At 40.2% G+C, this 17,138-nt stretch overlaps 4 protein-coding genes across 6 annotated transcripts in view; 2 read left to right on the top strand and 2 right to left on the bottom strand.

Moving 5' to 3' along the window:
- Window positions 1-75: 75 nt before the first annotated feature.
- Window positions 76-4,503, bottom strand: LOC111498821 (subtilisin-like protease SBT5.3). The gene is made up of 11 exons (XM_023150195.1): window positions 4,408-4,503; window positions 4,174-4,283; window positions 3,232-3,329; window positions 2,913-3,077; window positions 2,619-2,721; window positions 1,871-2,405; window positions 1,695-1,789; window positions 1,374-1,619; window positions 1,085-1,199; window positions 792-1,005; window positions 76-701 (listed from the first exon to the last, which is right to left on the bottom strand). Exons 1-11 carry the CDS (start codon window positions 4,501-4,503, stop codon window positions 172-174), a joined length of 2,307 nt encoding a protein of 768 aa, XP_023005963.1. The 3' UTR covers window positions 76-171.
- Window positions 4,504-4,706: 203 nt separating this feature from the next.
- Window positions 4,707-7,859, top strand: LOC111498344 (subtilisin-like protease SBT5.3). Its single transcript, XM_023149536.1, has 9 exons — window positions 4,707-5,012; window positions 5,081-5,178; window positions 5,264-5,428; window positions 5,518-6,161; window positions 6,272-6,369; window positions 6,445-6,690; window positions 6,772-6,886; window positions 6,960-7,173; window positions 7,256-7,859. Exons 1-9 carry the CDS (start codon window positions 4,825-4,827, stop codon window positions 7,798-7,800), a joined length of 2,313 nt encoding a protein of 770 aa, XP_023005304.1. The 5' UTR covers window positions 4,707-4,824; the 3' UTR covers window positions 7,801-7,859.
- A 715-nt stretch (window positions 7,860-8,574) lies between these two features.
- LOC111498549 (DNA-directed RNA polymerase III subunit 2-like) lies at window positions 8,575-13,115 on the top strand. Of its 3 annotated transcripts, none has more exons than XM_023149847.1 (5): window positions 8,575-8,759; window positions 9,686-9,812; window positions 10,745-10,809; window positions 11,490-11,579; window positions 12,641-13,115. In XM_023149847.1, the coding sequence occupies exons 2-5, from the start codon at window positions 9,757-9,759 to the stop codon at window positions 12,691-12,693; spliced, it is 264 nt and encodes an 87-aa protein (XP_023005615.1). In that variant the 5' UTR covers window positions 8,575-8,759; window positions 9,686-9,756; the 3' UTR covers window positions 12,694-13,115. The 3 variants fall into 3 exon arrangements, with proteins under 3 accessions (XP_023005615.1, XP_023005614.1, XP_023005616.1); XM_023149846.1 differs by having other exon boundaries at window positions 8,575-9,017; XM_023149848.1 differs by lacking the exon at window positions 8,575-8,759 and adding an exon at window positions 9,158-9,202.
- Window positions 13,116-13,977: 862 nt separating this feature from the next.
- Window positions 13,978-17,138, bottom strand: part of LOC111498820 — a 20,476-nt gene continuing 17,315 nt past the window's right edge. Inside the window, exon 20 of the mRNA XM_023150194.1 lies at window positions 13,978-14,113. Coding sequence (XP_023005962.1) covers window positions 14,037-14,113 — 77 coding nt within the window. The 3' untranslated portion in view covers window positions 13,978-14,036. The remainder of the gene's footprint in view (window positions 14,114-17,138) is intronic.

Genomic DNA, 17,138 nt, shown 5'->3' with positions numbered 1-17,138 from the left:
TTCTAACAACATAAATAATATAATGTTAATATGAAAAACAAATAATTGACCCTGTTCTTGTTTATTTACTAGAAATTGAAAGGTGGAGTGTTATTAAATAAAAAGTTGGATTTTGTTAAGAATGGAGTAATGTCATGAACAACATGATTTTCAATGTCAAATTACATCATGTCAATCGCATCGTAGATTCATTGAGATGGGACTTCCTACAGAATGCTTTCCATCGGACCATACCAATTTCCCAAACACATAACCTTCATGTTTCAATTCTCCCGTGTTTTGCACTACAACCCTGAATGCTTTCTCTTCACCCACACTGCTAAACTGCAACGTACTTGGCTCAACCGATGCTGCAACCCCCTCTGGTAGCTCGACTCGGGCCACGTATGTCCCTGGACCTCCCACATTCTTAACTCTTCTATTGATTGTCACCGGAGCATTCACATTTAGATTTGGAATTGAGATAGATGGGTAGTTGAGATCTATGGCTTTGAATGATTTCTCACAAACAAATGGCTGCTTACTGAATCTCCTAAGTTGAATTGCATTGTAGCCTCGAGCACACAAGAAATTCAAGTACTCATCGACAGTAATATCATATACAAGGCCAGGATCCATTGCATCATTTGGACGGACATGTCCTGCACCAAAAGCGAATGGGGTGGCATTGAGCAGCAAGTTGTTGTTGTCGCTTGTTTTGGCTGCGAAAGGGGAGAGCAGACATGTTGAATATGTGACTGATTAAACATAGGAGGAAAGCAGGAGCAGTGGATCAGCAAAAGAAGCCTTACCCGTGGTCATAAGGGCAGACTTAATTGCAGCAGGGCTCCATTCGGGATGAATGGACTTGAGAAGGGCGGCGATGGCAGAGATGTGAGGGCAGGCCATGGAGGTACCGGAGAATACATTGAAGGGGGTGCGCCGTTGGTCGAAGCCTGAACGGGTTGGGGCTCTTGTGGTGGGGTAAGACGCTAATATGGTAAAACCTGGAGCTGTTATGTCGGGCTGCAAAGGACAGAGGAAACGGAGTTTATGTTTGAAAGGCCTGAAGAAACGAGTAGTGTTAAAGAGTTAGGAAGCAGACCTTGAGGATGGCCTTGTCGAACGGGTTGGGACCTCTGGATGAGAATGCAGCAACGACTGGAGATGGATTTATTTCCACCTCTGTTCTTACATTCATTATCTGAGCCACTGGTGTACTGGATTGGAAGGTGCAAAACCAACCACTTTTTGTTAGGAGAAAAAACAGAAACAAGGGAACTAGTTTTTCTAAATCGTAAAGCAAGAGAACAGATACGGAATGGAAACATTTGAAGGTTGAATGAATCATATTGGGGAAATGTTGAGAAGAAGCAGAAAGATTATTACATTACCTGGTGGAGTTGATGTAATCGTCAAGCAATTCGCCATCGGAATAGGTTATACCCGAAGCTGGAAGGAAATACAACTCAGGTTTGATTTCCTCCAGATTGTCAATATTGGTAGCCAAAATCATCCCCACAGCACCTGCTTCCGCAGCATTGTAACCCTTCTCAACTCCTGTAATCTTCCCTGCAGTGCAAATCAAGATCTTCCCCTTCACCTTCTTCGGATTAAGCGTTCCCTTGCCGCAAAATTTCCTGCAATTAACGCCAATTTCAATTTCATAATCATCGAAGCAGCAGTTATGAACAATGGAAAATCTCAACACTCACGCTTGGAACTCGCTGACGTTGCTGAATTTCGCATTCACAGAATCGATTAATGGATAGAACTGTGGTAATGCGGAAACTGACGAAAGGCTCGAGCCCTAGCAGTGGTCGATTTAGTTAATTAGGGCAGAAACTCGTTCAGTATTTGTCTAGATTTTAGATCTTGGTAAGACGAGTACCTTTAGAATTTTGTTATTTCCAAGGGCGACGTTACTGACGAAATTTCTCCCGGTAGTGCTCGCAGCGACGGTGATCTCCCAGGGCGCGACGTTGCCGACGGTTTCCGGTTGAGGACCGTCATTACCAGCGGAGAAGATGACGATGATGCCTTGTTGAGCGGCGTGGAAGGCAGCGATACCAACCGGATCTCTGAAGAATTCTTGGTCGCCTCCACCGAGGGAAGCGGATATGACGTCGACTCCGTCGTTGATGGCGGCTTCGAAGGCGGCGAGGACATCGGCATCGAAGCACTCTCCTTCGGGTATGAGAGGCCAGCAGGCCTTGTAGGCGGCGACGCGGGCTTTTGGAGCGCCGCCTTTGGCCGTGCCGTTGCCATGGCCGAAAATGTTGGCTCCTGGCACGAAGTTGCCGGCGGCTGTAGAGAGTGTGTGGGTCCCATGTCCATTGTGGTCGCGTATGGAAACAGAAGTGGCGTTGAGAACGCCTCCGGCGAATTTATATCCTTTGTAGAAATACCTTCCTCCAATTAGCTTCCTGATTTTCCCACCAATTTAGATCAAATATTTCATGCTTCATAAAAATATTATTTGTTTTTTCTTCATATATATATATATATATATTTTTATTTTTTTATTTTTTTATTTTTTTATTTTTTTATTTTTTTAATTTAGATATCTTTACAAAAAAAAAATTATAATATGTATATTCAGGATGCTATATTTTATGAATAAAAAATAATAGATAGACCTATTGCAACGGAAGCTGGGGTCATCTGGACACGTGCCTCGCCACTTTGACGGGATGGGTCCATAGCCTTCATCGCTAAAACTGTTTGATTCTGGCCAAACGCCTGTACGAACCCAAAATTTCAATTTTTATGTGAAAGAAAGAGTTATTAGGTATTAAATTTATAAAACAAAAAATACCATTAAATAGAAATCAATTCCAAGTAAAAAGTTTAAAAGAATTATTAGATATATTTTTTTAAAAAAATTGAAGAACTTATTAAATTTAAAAATAAAATTATGATATAAACAAAACCTGTGTCAATGTTGGCTATGATCATATCTCGACCAAACTGTGCAGCATTCCAAATGGAATTGGAAGGGATTCCTTCATCATCTTCCACCCCAAGAAAACGCCATGAGTTTGTTGTATGCAATTTTCGCCCTCTGTTTTCCAACACTGATATCACTTGTGGGCTTCCTACAAAGTTTTAAACAATATTGATATCAATTTCAAAATGGGTTGATATCTATTTGATCTTAGAACACTATTAAGAAAGCAAATAAAAATTTCATAAACGAAATCATATTATGAATCGGTGTCTTAATGTGTGTATAATCTTAGGTATTCTTACTCGCTAAATCTGCTGCTTCTTTCTCATTCAGTATGGCTGCAAAACCGTTGAAAGATCTCGTATAGGAGTACAAAATTGATTCCTTTGCTGCTTCTGGACTATGAATTACACAAACCCATCAAACAAAATTAAGTATAGAAACTAAAATAATGTTATTACATAAATGTAAAGTTTATTATTGTACCGTTGAAGTCTACCGCGCTAGCAGATATTATTCTACATTACGCTTATAAGGAATGTTTCATTCCTCTCTCCAACCATGTGGGATCTCACAATTCACCATTTGGGGGCCCAACGTCTTCGCTGGCACACTGTCTCGTGTTTTACTCTAATACCATTTGTAACAATCCAAGCCCACTACTAGTTGTTATACGAATATGATATTGTACACTTTGAGCATAAGTTTTTATGGCTTTGCTTTCGGCTTCCCCAAAAGGCCTCGTTACGATGCAGAGAGTATTCTTTGATTATAAATGAACATTCCCTAAATTAGGGGATGTGGAACTTTTATCATCCCACACTAGCAAATATTGTTCGTTTAGCCTATTAAGTATTACCGTCACCCTCACGATTTTAAAAAGCGTCTACTAGGGAGAGGTTTCCACACCCTTATATTGTTTCATTCCCTTCTATAAAATGGTGAGATCTCACAATGATTAGATAGGGTAACAAAACATTCCTTATAAGGGTATGAAAATCTCTCCTTAGTAAGTGCGTTCTAAAACCGTGAAGCTGACAATGATACATAATTAGTCAAAGCGAACTATATATATGATAATGGTGGACTATAACTCTTACAATTATATACGCTAAAATAGACCTATTTAATCGTCGTTACCTAGCTAAGATAATCAAACTCATGTATCAAACACAAACTCAATTCTTACCAGCGTAAGATTACATAAGCTTAAACATCATTTAGAGTCATATGAAGATTGTTACCTTCCCAACAAAGATCCCAATAGATTATAGTGGAATTCTTGTACTTGTTGAATAGAACAATGTTTTGAATCAGCATAGACTGATTGTGATTCTAAATAAACAATGTAAGGCTGCAACCACCATAAAAAAAACAAAGAACAAATCAACAAAAACACGAAGATTCGAGCAAATACATACGTACGTACGTGTATATGTATGTATATATATATATATAAAACGAAAAGTTGTTCATACCTTTTTTGTGGCAATGGTGGCAATGGTGGAAGTTTGCAGCAAAGAGAAGAGGAAAAAGAGGAAAAGAATTGAAGGAATTAGGTTGGAAGCTTCCATTGCTTTGGCTATGAAAATGGTCTTCGGGTTTCAAAGGGTTTTATATTATGGCATAGTTATTATATTTTTTAAAACTGTTTTTTGTTGTAACATACTCAATTGCCTTCCATTAGAAGGAATTCATACTCAATTAAAATAATAAATGATAACAGTTGGAATATGTTTAATTAACAAGTCAGTTTTTTTTCCAATAATTAGATGGAGGAGCTTAATTTGGGGGAGGGGAGATTAAAGGGAACCAGTGATTTATGATCGAGTTTGGGGATATAAAGAACCCAATTGGGAATGGGAAAAGCACAATAGAACTTCAAAGCAAAAGCAATGGAGGAATATAATAAGATTTCTCCATTGCTTTTGTTTTTCTTTATGCTCCACACAGCGGCTGTTCCTACCAAGAACTCCTACATTGTCTATTTGGGATCACACTCCTTCGCCCCAAATCCAAGTGTATACGACGTCCAACTTGCAACCGAGTCTCAGTATGATATATTAGGATCCGTCAAGGGAAGGTACTTCGTTCTCTTCACATGTTATTTCTTCATATCCATCGCTTAACAACTCTCCTTTTGGTGCATAGCAAAGTGGCAGCCAAGGACTCTATTCTCTACTCCTACAATCGATACATTAATGGCTTTGCTGCCGTTCTTGATGAACAAGAAGCCACGGCTCTTGCGAGTAAGCGTTGTTGCTTTCCCACTTTTGTTGTTGCATTTGGGTGCTTTTAACGTCTTACTTTACGGATGATGTTGTCTACAAATAGAGAATCCAAGCGTGGTGTCCGTTTTTGAGAACAAGGAAAGAAAACTGCATACAACACGGTCATGGGGTTTTCTGGGGGTCGATAGTGATCGAGGAATCCCTCAGAACTCCATTTGGAAGGCGGCTCGGTTTGGGGCAGATACCATCATAGGAAACCTCGACACGGGTTTGCGAATCTTCCCTTCTTTTATTCTATTTTTCTTATTTGCTGGCGCCCGACTTGAACTATTACAATGTATTACAATATTTGCGAAGGTGTCTGGCCGGAGTCCCCCAGCTTCAATGATGCAGGGTATGGCCCTGTTCCTTCAAGGTGGAGGGGAGCTTGTGAAGGCGGCTCCAAATTTCGATGCAACAGGAAGTTGATTGGAGCACGCTATTTCTACCGAGGATTTCAAGCCGCCGAAGGTCCATTGACAACGCACAACATCAGCTTCGACAGTGCACGAGACCACGAAGGCCATGGATCGCACACTTTGTCCACTGCGGGCGGCAACTTTGTCCATGGAGTCAATGTGTTTGGCAATGGAAATGGGACTGCGAAAGGAGGTTCCCCCAGGGCTCGTGTTGTTGCCTACAAGGTCTGCTGGCCTTCAAAAAATGGCGGCTGTTACGATTCCGATATCTTAGCAGGCATCGAGGCCGCCATCAGCGACGGTGTGGATGTTCTTTCGGCCTCTATTGGCACGCTAGCTCAAGAGTTTGCTAATGACGCTATTTCGATAGGGGCGTTCCATGCGGTTCAGCACGGAATCGTCGTGGTTTGCTCGGCCGGGAATGACGGCCCGTCTCCCGGGAGTGTGAGCAATGTGTCTCCTTGGATGGTCACTGTTGGAGCAAGTACCATCGACCGTGACTTTGTCAGTTATGTGGTCCTGGGGAACAAGAAGCGATTTAGGGTACTCATCACACACAACCCTTAGATAAATGGTTTAGTCTATAATGCATTAAACTTATTATGTTTGTGGTTGATGAGCTGATCAAAATAACCTCTACGTTTACTCCAAAGGGTTCAAGCCTTTCATCCAGTCGATTGCCCGCTGGTAAGTTCTACCCTTTGATAAAGGCTGTGCAAGTGAAAGCTGCCAATGCCACTGATGGGTTTGCGTGAGTATACACATACATATATTACCTCTCCACTTCAAAGGGCACTTTGGTTTGAACTTCACTCTGTTTCTACAGCCAACTTTGCATGGATGGAACACTCGATCCCACAAAGGCAAAAGGCAAGATTATAGTTTGCCTTCGAGGAGAAAATGCAAGAGTGAGCAAGGGGTTCGAGGTTTTTCGTGTCGGTGGTGTCGGGATGGTTCTGGTAAATAACCAGATGGACGGTTCAGCTCTTGTAGCTGATCCACACATACTTCCTGCTTCTCATCTAAGCTATGCGGATGGAGTTTCCATCGCTCAATATTTGAGCTCCACCAAGTAAGGACTCTCATCTATTCTATGACAAAATGAAAAGGAAATGGGCTAAATATTTAGTTTTTGTATTGCAAATGGAACCAGAACACCCGTGGCTTCCATAACCCATGCAAGCACAGAGATGGGAATTAAACCATCGCCTCTCATGGCTTCATTTTCCTCAAGAGGCCCTGATTTCATCACACAGGCTGTAATCAAGGTTGGTTTTATAGTAAGCCAATGCAACTTTCAACCTTTGTAAACCTATCTCAAATCTTTATATCTTGGTGTAGCCTGATATAACAGCACCGGGTGTAAATATAATCGCATCTGTCACCGACGATATATCAGCATCAGGCTTGCCACTTGATAAACGTCGAGTGCCTTTTAACATCGAGTCTGGCACTTCCATGTCATGCCCACACATCTCAGGTGTTGCAGGCCTTCTAAAGACTCTGCATCCCACGTGGAGTCCTGCAGCTATCAAATCCGCCGTCATGACTACAGGTTTATTGAACTGGAGAAACAAAACTCGATTTAAATATTTAAATTTCATTTCGTCCTCTAAAGCTTTGATTTTGTTTTGCAGCCAAAACTAGAGACAACACCAAGAACACATTATTGGACTACACCAAAGTGAAGGCTACCCCATTTGATTATGGTGCAGGACACGTCCATCCAAACGATGCCATGGACCCCGGCCTCGTTTACGACACAACGGTTGATGACTATTTGAACTTCTTATGTACACGGGGCTACAACTCCCGCACACTCAAGAAATTCTCTAACAAGCCGTTTGTTTGCGCCAACAACTTTGCAACCACAGACTTCAACTATCCATCCATCTTGGTCCCCAGGTTGCAAATTGGTGGATCGGTGACGGTCAATAGAAGAGTCAAGAATGTGGGAAGCACAGGCACGTATGTGGCGCGGGTGAGGATGCCCAAGGGTATTACAGTTATGGTTGAGCCAAGTAAGTTACAATTTCACAGCGTTGGAGAAGAGAGGCCTTTCAAACTTATATTTCATTATGCACATAAACTGCGACGTCAAGGCGGCTATGTTTTTGGGGCATTGGTATGGTCAGATGGGAAACATTTTGTTAGAAGTTCTATTGCCGTGAATTTGGTTTGATCACATTTATAATCTTGTAATCCAAATTCATTCTATTATCAATATATAAGCTTTCCATATATTTTGCACTCTATTATTTATTTGTTTATTTGTGTGGCTCTAATTTGTAGACATCCTATTGTTAGGACTAAACCAACTAAAACAAAAGATATCAAAATGAGTTTTGACAGCACGAAAAAGAGACACCAAAATATTTACGTGGCTCGGAGAGGAGAAGCTCCACTACATCCATAGGTAGCAACTAATCGCTAATAAACAAAGAGTCACAAGTGAATATCTCACCATCACACTATATAAACATGAACAAAGCGTTACAAGTGAATACCTCGCTATTACACTATATAGACTTACTAATATGCCACTCATATGTCACTCAAGAAATACAATGTGACATACAAAACAAATCCGGATGTCAAATTCCTATATGACTAAATCTAGTATGATTAAGTCTAATTCAAATAACCAAATCAAATCTAATCTAACTAATCAAATCAAATCTAATCTAAATAACTCAGCATCACTGTTTGGGTTTGAGTTTGCTGACATGAGTGATGTTAATTGTAACAACTTTAGCTCCTCATCATGGTTTTAGTCTATTTTGGAGAAGTTTCTACGAATTGTAGTTTCAAGGTGAAACTAGTCATTTTTAAAAAGTATAAAATATTAATTTTGAAAGTATCTAAATCAAAATAAATATTTTAAAAATATTTAAGAGTATTAATATTTTGAAAAATCTAAATAAAACTAATGGTTTAAATTTTGTTATTTTCGGTGCTGAATTTCCGTTTTCCGCCATTGTAAGTTTCTGATCAGTTACTTTCTACCATGACAAACTCTGTAGGAACAGGAAGCAAGTCGACGATCCTAATGGAATCGATTTGGACATTGACAAGAAATTCCTTGGCCTGCCTATCAAGTCAGCCGTCGATAAGTTTCAACTTCTTCCTGAATTTTTGAAGGTGGAAATCATCACACTGCTTTTGTTTGTTATTGTTATGATTATATGTTTAGCCATGAAATTATCTCTATCACGCTGCTTTTGTCTAAATTTCAGCCTATGATTATTAACGCACATAGTTTAATCATCTGGTTTCAAGTAAGAGGTCTGGTTCGACAACGCTCGAGATTTCTTTAACTACTTCGTGAATACAGAAATTAAAAAGATAGTCAAGGCCAATGATCGAATTGAATCCTGCAATGATCGTACTTATCTTAGGGTACACGGTTTTCATTCATGTCTCTAGCATGTTCATTGCTGCATCGATGCTGGCGGCTTCTTGTTTTACACTCGTTTTTCATTCATGTCTCTAGCATGTTCATTTCCTACTTGTTTCACACTTGTCGGCTTCTTCCTTTAGTACTTTGTGGCGAGTTTGTCAATGTGTTTGTGAATGAGAAGCAGGTTAGTCGCTTTTGTGCTCCTGTTCTCCTATTACAAGGTGCCAGCCACTCTAGGTTTATTCTTAATGGTATAATGCTTCAGTTTAGTATTTAGAACTTAAAGTTTTAATTTGGACATATATTGTTACATTCAATTCAACTCATTCTGCAGAAGAAATTCAAGCAGCATTTTTCATTTCAGATGCCCAAAGCTCTGGGCAAGGATATTATGATCAAGTAGCATTTTATTGCTTTGAAATGAGCTTGCATATGAAAATGTTTGATAATATTTCAGCACAAGAAGTAGAAACTTTGCATATTTCAGCACAAGAAGTGGACATTGGTTCTACCTATATCATGGTTTATGCTCTTTTTGTCTATCATTTTCCCAACCACAATTCTAAAATTGCATAAATCATCATCTTGAGTTTGTGATTTGATCTATGGCACTTTACTAAAGCATGTAAAATTACTAGTGTTAATGGTTATTAATTGATTGCTGCAGTCGAATGACAGTGGGAAAAATGGTTGAACTCCTAGGAGGAAAAGCAGGGGCTTCATGTGGTAGGTTTCACTATGGTAGTGCATTTGGAGAGCCAAGTGGTGATGCAGACGAAGTTGCTGCTTATAAGGTATTAAAGTGCTTCCTTTACATCCACTAACACCGTTTTCTATGGTCTTTCAAGAGTCATTGAATTATTTTCCTCTCCTTTTGAGCGAGACTCTTATCAAGAGTGGCTTCAGTTAATGGGAAGGACTTTCTTTACTCAGGTTTTTATCTTTCCTGAGGGTTAATCACGTACAGAAGTTTAATGTCCTATTTCTTATTTGATTTTGTCCTGTAAAACATTCTAATATTATTGTGACTTGAAAAGTTGAAACGTTTATGTTGAAACATAGAGAACTTTGTTGTGATGGTTCTCTTATGCGCCTTTAATCATCCAGATCAGCTGAATGATATGGATTGAGTTTAACCCTTTTTCACGCAGATAAACAGATAAAGTCTAAGCCCTAGTTGAACTTTTTAGGGTTGTTTTAACTAAAGTAGATAGATTCCTGGTGAACCAGATGGCTATAACGGGACAAAGTCTCTATTCTTTGTCAAACAACGGAAGCCAGTAAGTTATAGCTATATTTTGAACAACCTTATACAAAAACACTTCTGGGATGCATGCATAATTTTTAGGGAATAGATGATCTTTAGAGCCAAAGATCTAGCCATGTATTCTGATGCAGAGTAAGGTGACCTTTTGGGACATCCTGCATCTGTTTAGCCTGATCACCTTGACATCTTGCTTATATGGTGTGCTACCAATAGCTAGAGGCATAGTCTTGTTAGGTTTACTTTATTAGAGTCTTAACCAGCATTAAGGATGGAATGAAATTGCCAGTTTTGCTTCTATGAGTTTCCTTAAGCGTAGCACATACCTTTTCTTGTCAATACATTCTCTGCATGCTAAATAATTGAAATTTGGAAAGAAAAATTTCCTAGACCTTTATTCTTTGGCACCAACATTTTGTGTTCTGACTCTGTTAGAAGCTGATATGTTGGTTCATTCTCTAGGTATCACAGGTTGCCCATTACGATATTTATGGGACCAATTTACTACCAGAAGATAAAGCACTTGGGTAAGATTTACTGCACCAATTCCTCTTTAAAGCTTCCAATCTCGGCATGTCTTGGTATGCTGCAAGAACACAGCAAAGGATCTTTGTTGCTGGGTTTGTTTAGTGTGAAAATATCACAAATTGTCCTTTGACTTCGTTGTGGCTCATCAATGTGACTTATTTTTTTTGAGCTCTCTTAGCCGAACCTTCTGTGGGCTCATTATCTTACTATTCTTTGGCGTTCCATACCTATGATTCGACCAATTCGACCAATGGAAAGTAGAGATTGAAATGAAAATTCTTTTGGTATCTGTAGAATAAGTAAGTATAGAAGAATACCCCAAACATTTCAAGAAACTAGGACAGAGATCAATCCTTCTGACAAACTCAAGCCTAAACAACCAAACCGTTACTTCTCCTTCATTCCCTTTCACTCGAAGGTGCAGTAAAAAATGACTTAGTGTTGAACAAAGGGTGTAATTTGTTCGAGAGCTCCTAAGTATTTGAGCCTCGAATATGGAGAGGCTGTTCGAGGGCTCTCTAGGCCTCGGTGGAGGCTCTATGGTGTATTTTGTTCGAGGGGTTATTTGAAATTTAATATTAAGAGATTAGGATCATTGCAGAGAGGGTGTGATCTTTAGGTCTTATTTGGAATTTTGTATATGTTGTTAACTGGTTAATTAGGTTTCTGTATTTCACAGGCCGACCGAGAGCAGGCTTCGAATGGAAAATCCCCAGAAAAGTTGAAAGGAGCTGGCTCGTTTTTTATGAAAGTGTTTGGGGTTCTCGCAGTATGTTTCTTTGTTCAAACAATTCATTACGTTATTTTCTGCATTGTTACTTTAGATTTGCTGATTTTTAAGGAGAAAATCATGGGTTTATTATAAGTAAGGAATATTATCTCTATTGGTACGAGGCTTTTTGGGAAAACCAAGCATTAGAGTTTATGCTCAAAGTGGACGATATCATACCATTGTGGATGGTCCGTGATTCCTACATGGTATTAGAGTCATGCTTTTAATTTAGCCATGTCGATAGAATCTTTAAGTGTCAAACGAAGAAGTTGTGAGCCTCGAAGGTGTAGTCAAAGGTGACTTAGTGTCAAACAAAGGGTGTACTTTGTTTGAGGGCTCCTGAGAAGGAGTTGAACCTCGATTAAGAGGAGGTTGTTCGAGGGCTACGTAGGCCTCAGGGAGACTCTATGGTATACTTTATTCAAGGGGAGGATTATTGGGAGAGGAGTCACGCATCGGCTAGTTAAGGAGAAGCTCATAGTAAATAATACTATCTCCATTGGTATGAGGCCTTTTGAGAAACCAAAAGCAAAGTCATGAGAGTTTATGCTCAAAGTGGACAATATCATACCATTGTGGAGGGTCGTGGTTTCTAACAAAAATGGCATATGAGTGTTGCAAAGTGAATATTACGTGATCATGGGAGTGCCAGACTAAGGTTCTTCTATCAAAGTGTTGTCTGTTTTTTTTAGAGTTACTGTGAGATGCCAAACCTCACTTTGGAAGAGCAAACAGGTGTTCAATCCTTTGCCAGAGAAAAAAAAAAAATTCCTTTCCAACCTTTGGCAATACTGAAATACTTAAGAATATATTATGAAAGTACTCCTCTGTAGTTAGGGAACAACCTAAACTATGACAAACTTCGCAATAGCATCTGTCATGCTGAAATGCATATGCATTCAAACTTGTTTTGAGACTGTTATGCTGTAGCTTTTGAGTATATGGATATTGCACCTGTTCTGTAGGCTGTATAGTTTTGAATCCGTTTATTCTTGGTTTAGTACTTTGTCAGTTTTATAGTTTTCTTTTTCTCTTTGACAACTGCACTATTATTGTAGGAATGTGCGAAGGAAAAAGCATATACACAAGAACAAGCATTAGAGTATCTTGAGACAAAAGTTTGTAAGTTAATTAAGCTAAACTCTTATGCCTAAAGCTCTTTTACTGCCAATTAACGATATTCTACAAAATCACAAGCATCTATGCAACCACGATTAGTTCTTGTGTCCAATAATTATTTGTCAAATGTTCATGTGGACTTCTCATTTGCTGTTTGTTATTTAATTGTTATTTTCCTTTTCAAGTTAGATAACAATTCTTCTAGATGAAAGAGATTCAATCTCTTCCACAAACCCTTCATTATAAGCCTCTTCATTATGAAGGATGATGCCATGTACGGGTAAGAAGAAAGTTACCCATTTCAGAGTTGATCTTAAACAAGTTGAGTAGCGAGTTTACTGTCCATGAGCTTACCTTCCAAAAGCCTTAGAGAGAATACAGGTTAGTGAACATGCTAGTGTTTGTTCAAAATTGAGTTACTCCTGCGTATTTCTTTGTTCGACACTTGAGGATTTCATTAATGTGACTAAGTTAAGGGTATGACTCTGATATCGTGGCTAAGTAAAGGGTATGACTGATATCATATTAGAAATCACAGCTCTCGACAATGGTATGATATTGTCTACTTTGAGCATAAAGCTGTGAGATTCCAGTTGGGGAGGAGAACGAAACACCATTTATAAGGGTGTGGAAACCTCTCCCTAGTGTTCTAAAGCCTTGAGGGAAAGCTCAAAGAGGCCGAAATGGAAAATTCAAAGAGGACAATATCTGCTAGCGGTGGGCCTAAGCTATTACAAATGGTATCAGAGTCAGACACCGGGTGATGTGCCTGCAAGGACGCTAGGCCCCAGGGTGGATTTAGTGGGGGTCCCACATCAATTGAAGAAAGGAACGAGTACCAGCCGTGAGAACGCTAGCAGGAAGTGGATTGTGAGTATCTTTATTCCATAAATATTTTTATATCTTTAATATCTTTATATCTTTAGTATCTTTATATCTTTAATCAAATTTCATAATAGTTTTTATTTTTTGTTTGCATAAATGTTTTAGTTATGTTTTAAATATTTTAGGTAATCGATAGAATATCTCCCTAATAAACATTCTAGATTATGTGAACAATGCTCTAGCTACCAAAGCATGCACAAAGAACTCCGCACCTTAGGATCACCGGATAAGTAAATCGGTGATTATCTTGGTCACGACCAATATAGATTCCACTCCTAAATATGATAGGAGAAATTTGATATCTTTTGTTTTAGTTGGTTTAGTCCTAACAATAGGAGGTCTACAAATTAGAGCCACACAAATAAACAAATAAATAATAGAGTGCAAAATATATGGAAAGCTTATATATTGATAATAGAATGAATTTGGATTACAAGATTATAAATGTGATCAAACCAAATTCACGGCAATAGAACTTCTAACAAAATGTTTCCCATCTGACCATACCAATGCCCCAAAAACATAGCCTTGACGTCGCAGTTTATGTGCATAATGAAATATAAGTTTGAAAGGCCTCTCTTCTCCAACGCTGTGAAATTGTAACTTACTTGGCTCAACCATAACTGTAATACCCTTGGGCATCCTCACCCGCGCCACATACGTGCCTGTGCTTCCCACATTCTTGACTCTTCTATTGACCGTCACCGATCCACCAATTTGCAACCTGGGGACCAAGATGGATGGATAGTTGAAGTCTGTGGTTGCAAAGTTGTTGGCGCAAACAAACGGCTTGTTAGAGAATTTCTTGAGTGTGCGGGAGTTGTAGCCCCGTGTACATAAGAAGTTCAAATAGTCATCAACCGTTGTGTCGTAAACGAGGCCGGGGTCCATGGCATCGTTTGGATGGACGTGTCCTGCACCATAATCAAATGGGGTAGCCTTCACTTTGGTGTAGTCCAATAATGTGTTCTTGGTGTTGTCTCTAGTTTTGGCTGCAAAACAAAATCAAAGCTTTAGAGGACGAAATGAAATTTAAATATTTAAATCGAGTTTTGTTTCTCCAGTTCAATAAACCTGTAGTCATGACGGCGGATTTGATAGCTGCAGGACTCCACGTGGGATGCAGAGTCTTTAGAAGGCCTGCAACACCAGAGATGTGTGGGCATGACATGGAAGTGCCAGACTCGATGTTAAAAGGCACTCGACGTTTATCAAGTGGCAAGCCTGATGCTGATATATCGTCGGTGACAGATGCGATTATATTTACACCCGGTGCTGTTATATCAGGCTACACCAAGATATAAAGATTTGAGATAGGTTTACAAAGGTTGAAAGTTGCATTGGCTTACTATAAAACCAACCTTGATTACAGCCTGTGTGATGAAATCAGGGCCTCTTGAGGAAAATGAAGCCATGAGAGGCGATGGTTTAATTCCCATCTCTGTGCTTGCATGGGTTATGGAAGCCACGGGTGTTCTGGTTCCATTTGCAATACAAAAACTAAATATTTAGCCCATTTCCTTTTCATTTTGTCATAGAATAGATGAGAGTCCTTACTTGGTGGAGCTCAAATATTGAGCGATGGAAACTCCATCCGCATAGCTTAGATGAGAAGCAGGAAGTATGTGTGGATCAGCTACAAGAGCTGAACCGTCCATCTGGTTATTTACCAGAACCATCCCGACACCACCGACACGAAAAACCTCGAACCCCTTGCTCACTCTTGCATTTTCTCCTCGAAGGCAAACTATAATCTTGCCTTTTGCCTTTGTGGGATCGAGTGTTCCATCCATGCAAAGTTGGCTGTAGAAACAGAGTGAAGTTCAAACCAAAGTGCCCTTTGAAGTGGAGAGGTAATATATGTATGTGTATACTCACGCAAACCCATCAGTGGCATTGGCAGCTTTCACTTGCACAGCCTTTATCAAAGGGTAGAACTTACCAGCGGGCAATCGACTGGATGAAAGGCTTGAACCCTTTGGAGTAAACGTAGAGGTTATTTTGATCAGCTCATCAACCACAAACATAATAAGTTTAATGCATTATAGACTAAACCATTTATCTAAGGGTTGTGTGTGATGAGTACCCTAAATCGCTTCTTGTTCCCCAGGACCACATAACTGACAAAGTCACGGTCGATGGTACTTGCTCCAACAGTGACCATCCAAGGAGACACATTGCTCACACTCCCGGGAGACGGGCCGTCATTCCCGGCCGAGCAAACCACGACGATTCCGTGCTGAACCGCATGGAACGCCCCTATCGAAATAGCGTCATTAGCAAACTCTTGAGCTAGCGTGCCAATAGAGGCCGAAAGAACATCCACACCGTCGCTGATGGCGGCCTCGATGCCTGCTAAGATATCGGAATCGTAACAGCCGCCATTTTTTGAAGGCCAGCAGACCTTGTAGGCAACAACACGAGCCCTGGGGGAACCTCCTTTCGCAGTCCCATTTCCATTGCCAAACACATTGACTCCATGGACAAAGTTGCCGCCCGCAGTGGACAAAGTGTGCGATCCATGGCCTTCATGGTCTCGTGCACTGTCGAAGCTGATGTTGTGCGTTGTCAATGGACCTTCGGCGGCTTGAAATCCTCGGTAGAAATAGCGTGCTCCAATCAACTTCCTGTTGCATCGAAATTTGGAGCCGCCTTCGCAAGCTCCCCTCCACCTTGAAGGAACAGGGCCATACCCTGCATCATTGAAGCTGGGGGACTCCGGCCAGACACCTTCGCAAATACATTGTAATAGTTCAAGTCGGCCGCCAGCAAATAAGAAAAATAGAATAAAAGAAGGGAAGATTCGCAAACCCGTGTCGAGGTTTCCTATGATGGTATCTGCCCCAAACCGAGCCGCCTTCCAAATGGAGTTCTGAGGGATTCCTCGATCACTATCGACCCCCAGAAAACCCCATGACCGTGTTGTATGCAGTTTTCTTTCCTTGTTCTCAAAAACGGACACCACGCTTGGATTCTCTATTTGTAGACAACATCATCCGTAAAGTAAGACGTTAAGAGCACCCAAATGCAGCAACAAAAGTGGGAAAGCAACAACGCTTACTCGCAAGAGCCGTGGCTTCTTGTTCATCAAGAACGGCAGCAAAGCCATTAATGTATCGATTGTAGGAGTAGAGAATAGAGTCCTTGGCTGCCACTTTGCTATGCACCAAAAGGAGAGTTGTTAAGCGATGGATATGAAGAAATAACATGTGAAGAGAACGAAGTACCTTCCCTTGACGGATCCTAATATATCATACTGAGACTCGGTTGCAAGTTGGACGTCGTATACACTTGGATTTGGGGCGAAGGAGTGTGATCCCAAATAGACAATGTAGGAGTTCTTGGTAGGAACAGCCGCTGTGTGGAGCATAAAGAAAAACAAAAGCAATGGAGAAATCTTATTATATTCCTCCATTGCTTTTGCTTTGAAGTTCTATTGTGCTTTTCCCATTCCCAATTGGGTTCTTTATATCCCCAAACTCGATCATAAATCACTGGTTCCCTTTAATCTCCCCTCCCCCAAATTAAGCTCCTCCATCTAATTATTGGAAA

The sequence above is a fragment of the Cucurbita maxima genome, unplaced genomic scaffold (genome assembly GCF_002738345.1).
Source record: "Cucurbita maxima cultivar Rimu unplaced genomic scaffold, Cmax_1.0 Cma_Scf00025, whole genome shotgun sequence".
NCBI lineage: Eukaryota > Viridiplantae > Streptophyta > Magnoliopsida > Cucurbitales > Cucurbitaceae > Cucurbita > Cucurbita maxima.
This window is presented reverse-complemented; position numbering and strand designations above follow the sequence as displayed.

Bases quoted from the DNA above. Each gene is read 5' to 3' on its own strand.
- LOC111498549 (XM_023149846.1), top strand. From the start codon at position 8,977: ATGATCGAATTGAATCCTGCAATGATCGTACTTATCTTAGG. The intron at 9,018-9,685 runs GTACACGGTTTT...TGATTGCTGCAG, and splicing joins ATGATCGTACTTATCTTAGG to TCGAATGACAGTGGGAAAAA. The intron at 10,810-11,489 runs GTAAGATTTACT...TGTATTTCACAG, and splicing joins CCAGAAGATAAAGCACTTGG to GCCGACCGAGAGCAGGCTTC.
- LOC111498344 (XM_023149536.1), top strand. From the start codon at position 4,825: ATGGAGGAATATAATAAGATTTCTCCATTGCTTTTGTTTTTCTTTATG. The intron at 6,691-6,771 runs GTAAGGACTCTC...AAATGGAACCAG, and splicing joins CAATATTTGAGCTCCACCAA to AACACCCGTGGCTTCCATAA. The intron at 6,887-6,959 runs GTTGGTTTTATA...ATCTTGGTGTAG, and splicing joins TCACACAGGCTGTAATCAAG to CCTGATATAACAGCACCGGG.
- LOC111498821 (XM_023150195.1), bottom strand. From the start codon at position 4,503: ATGGAAGCTTCCAACCTAATTCCTTCAATTCTTTTCCTCTTTTTCCTC. The intron at 2,722-2,912 runs GTTTTGTTTATA...GGGTTCGTACAG, and splicing joins CATAGCCAACATTGACACAG to GCGTTTGGCCAGAATCAAAC. The intron at 1,200-1,373 runs GTAATGTAATAA...CTTCCAATCCAG, and splicing joins GATTACATCAACTCCACCAG to TACACCAGTGGCTCAGATAA.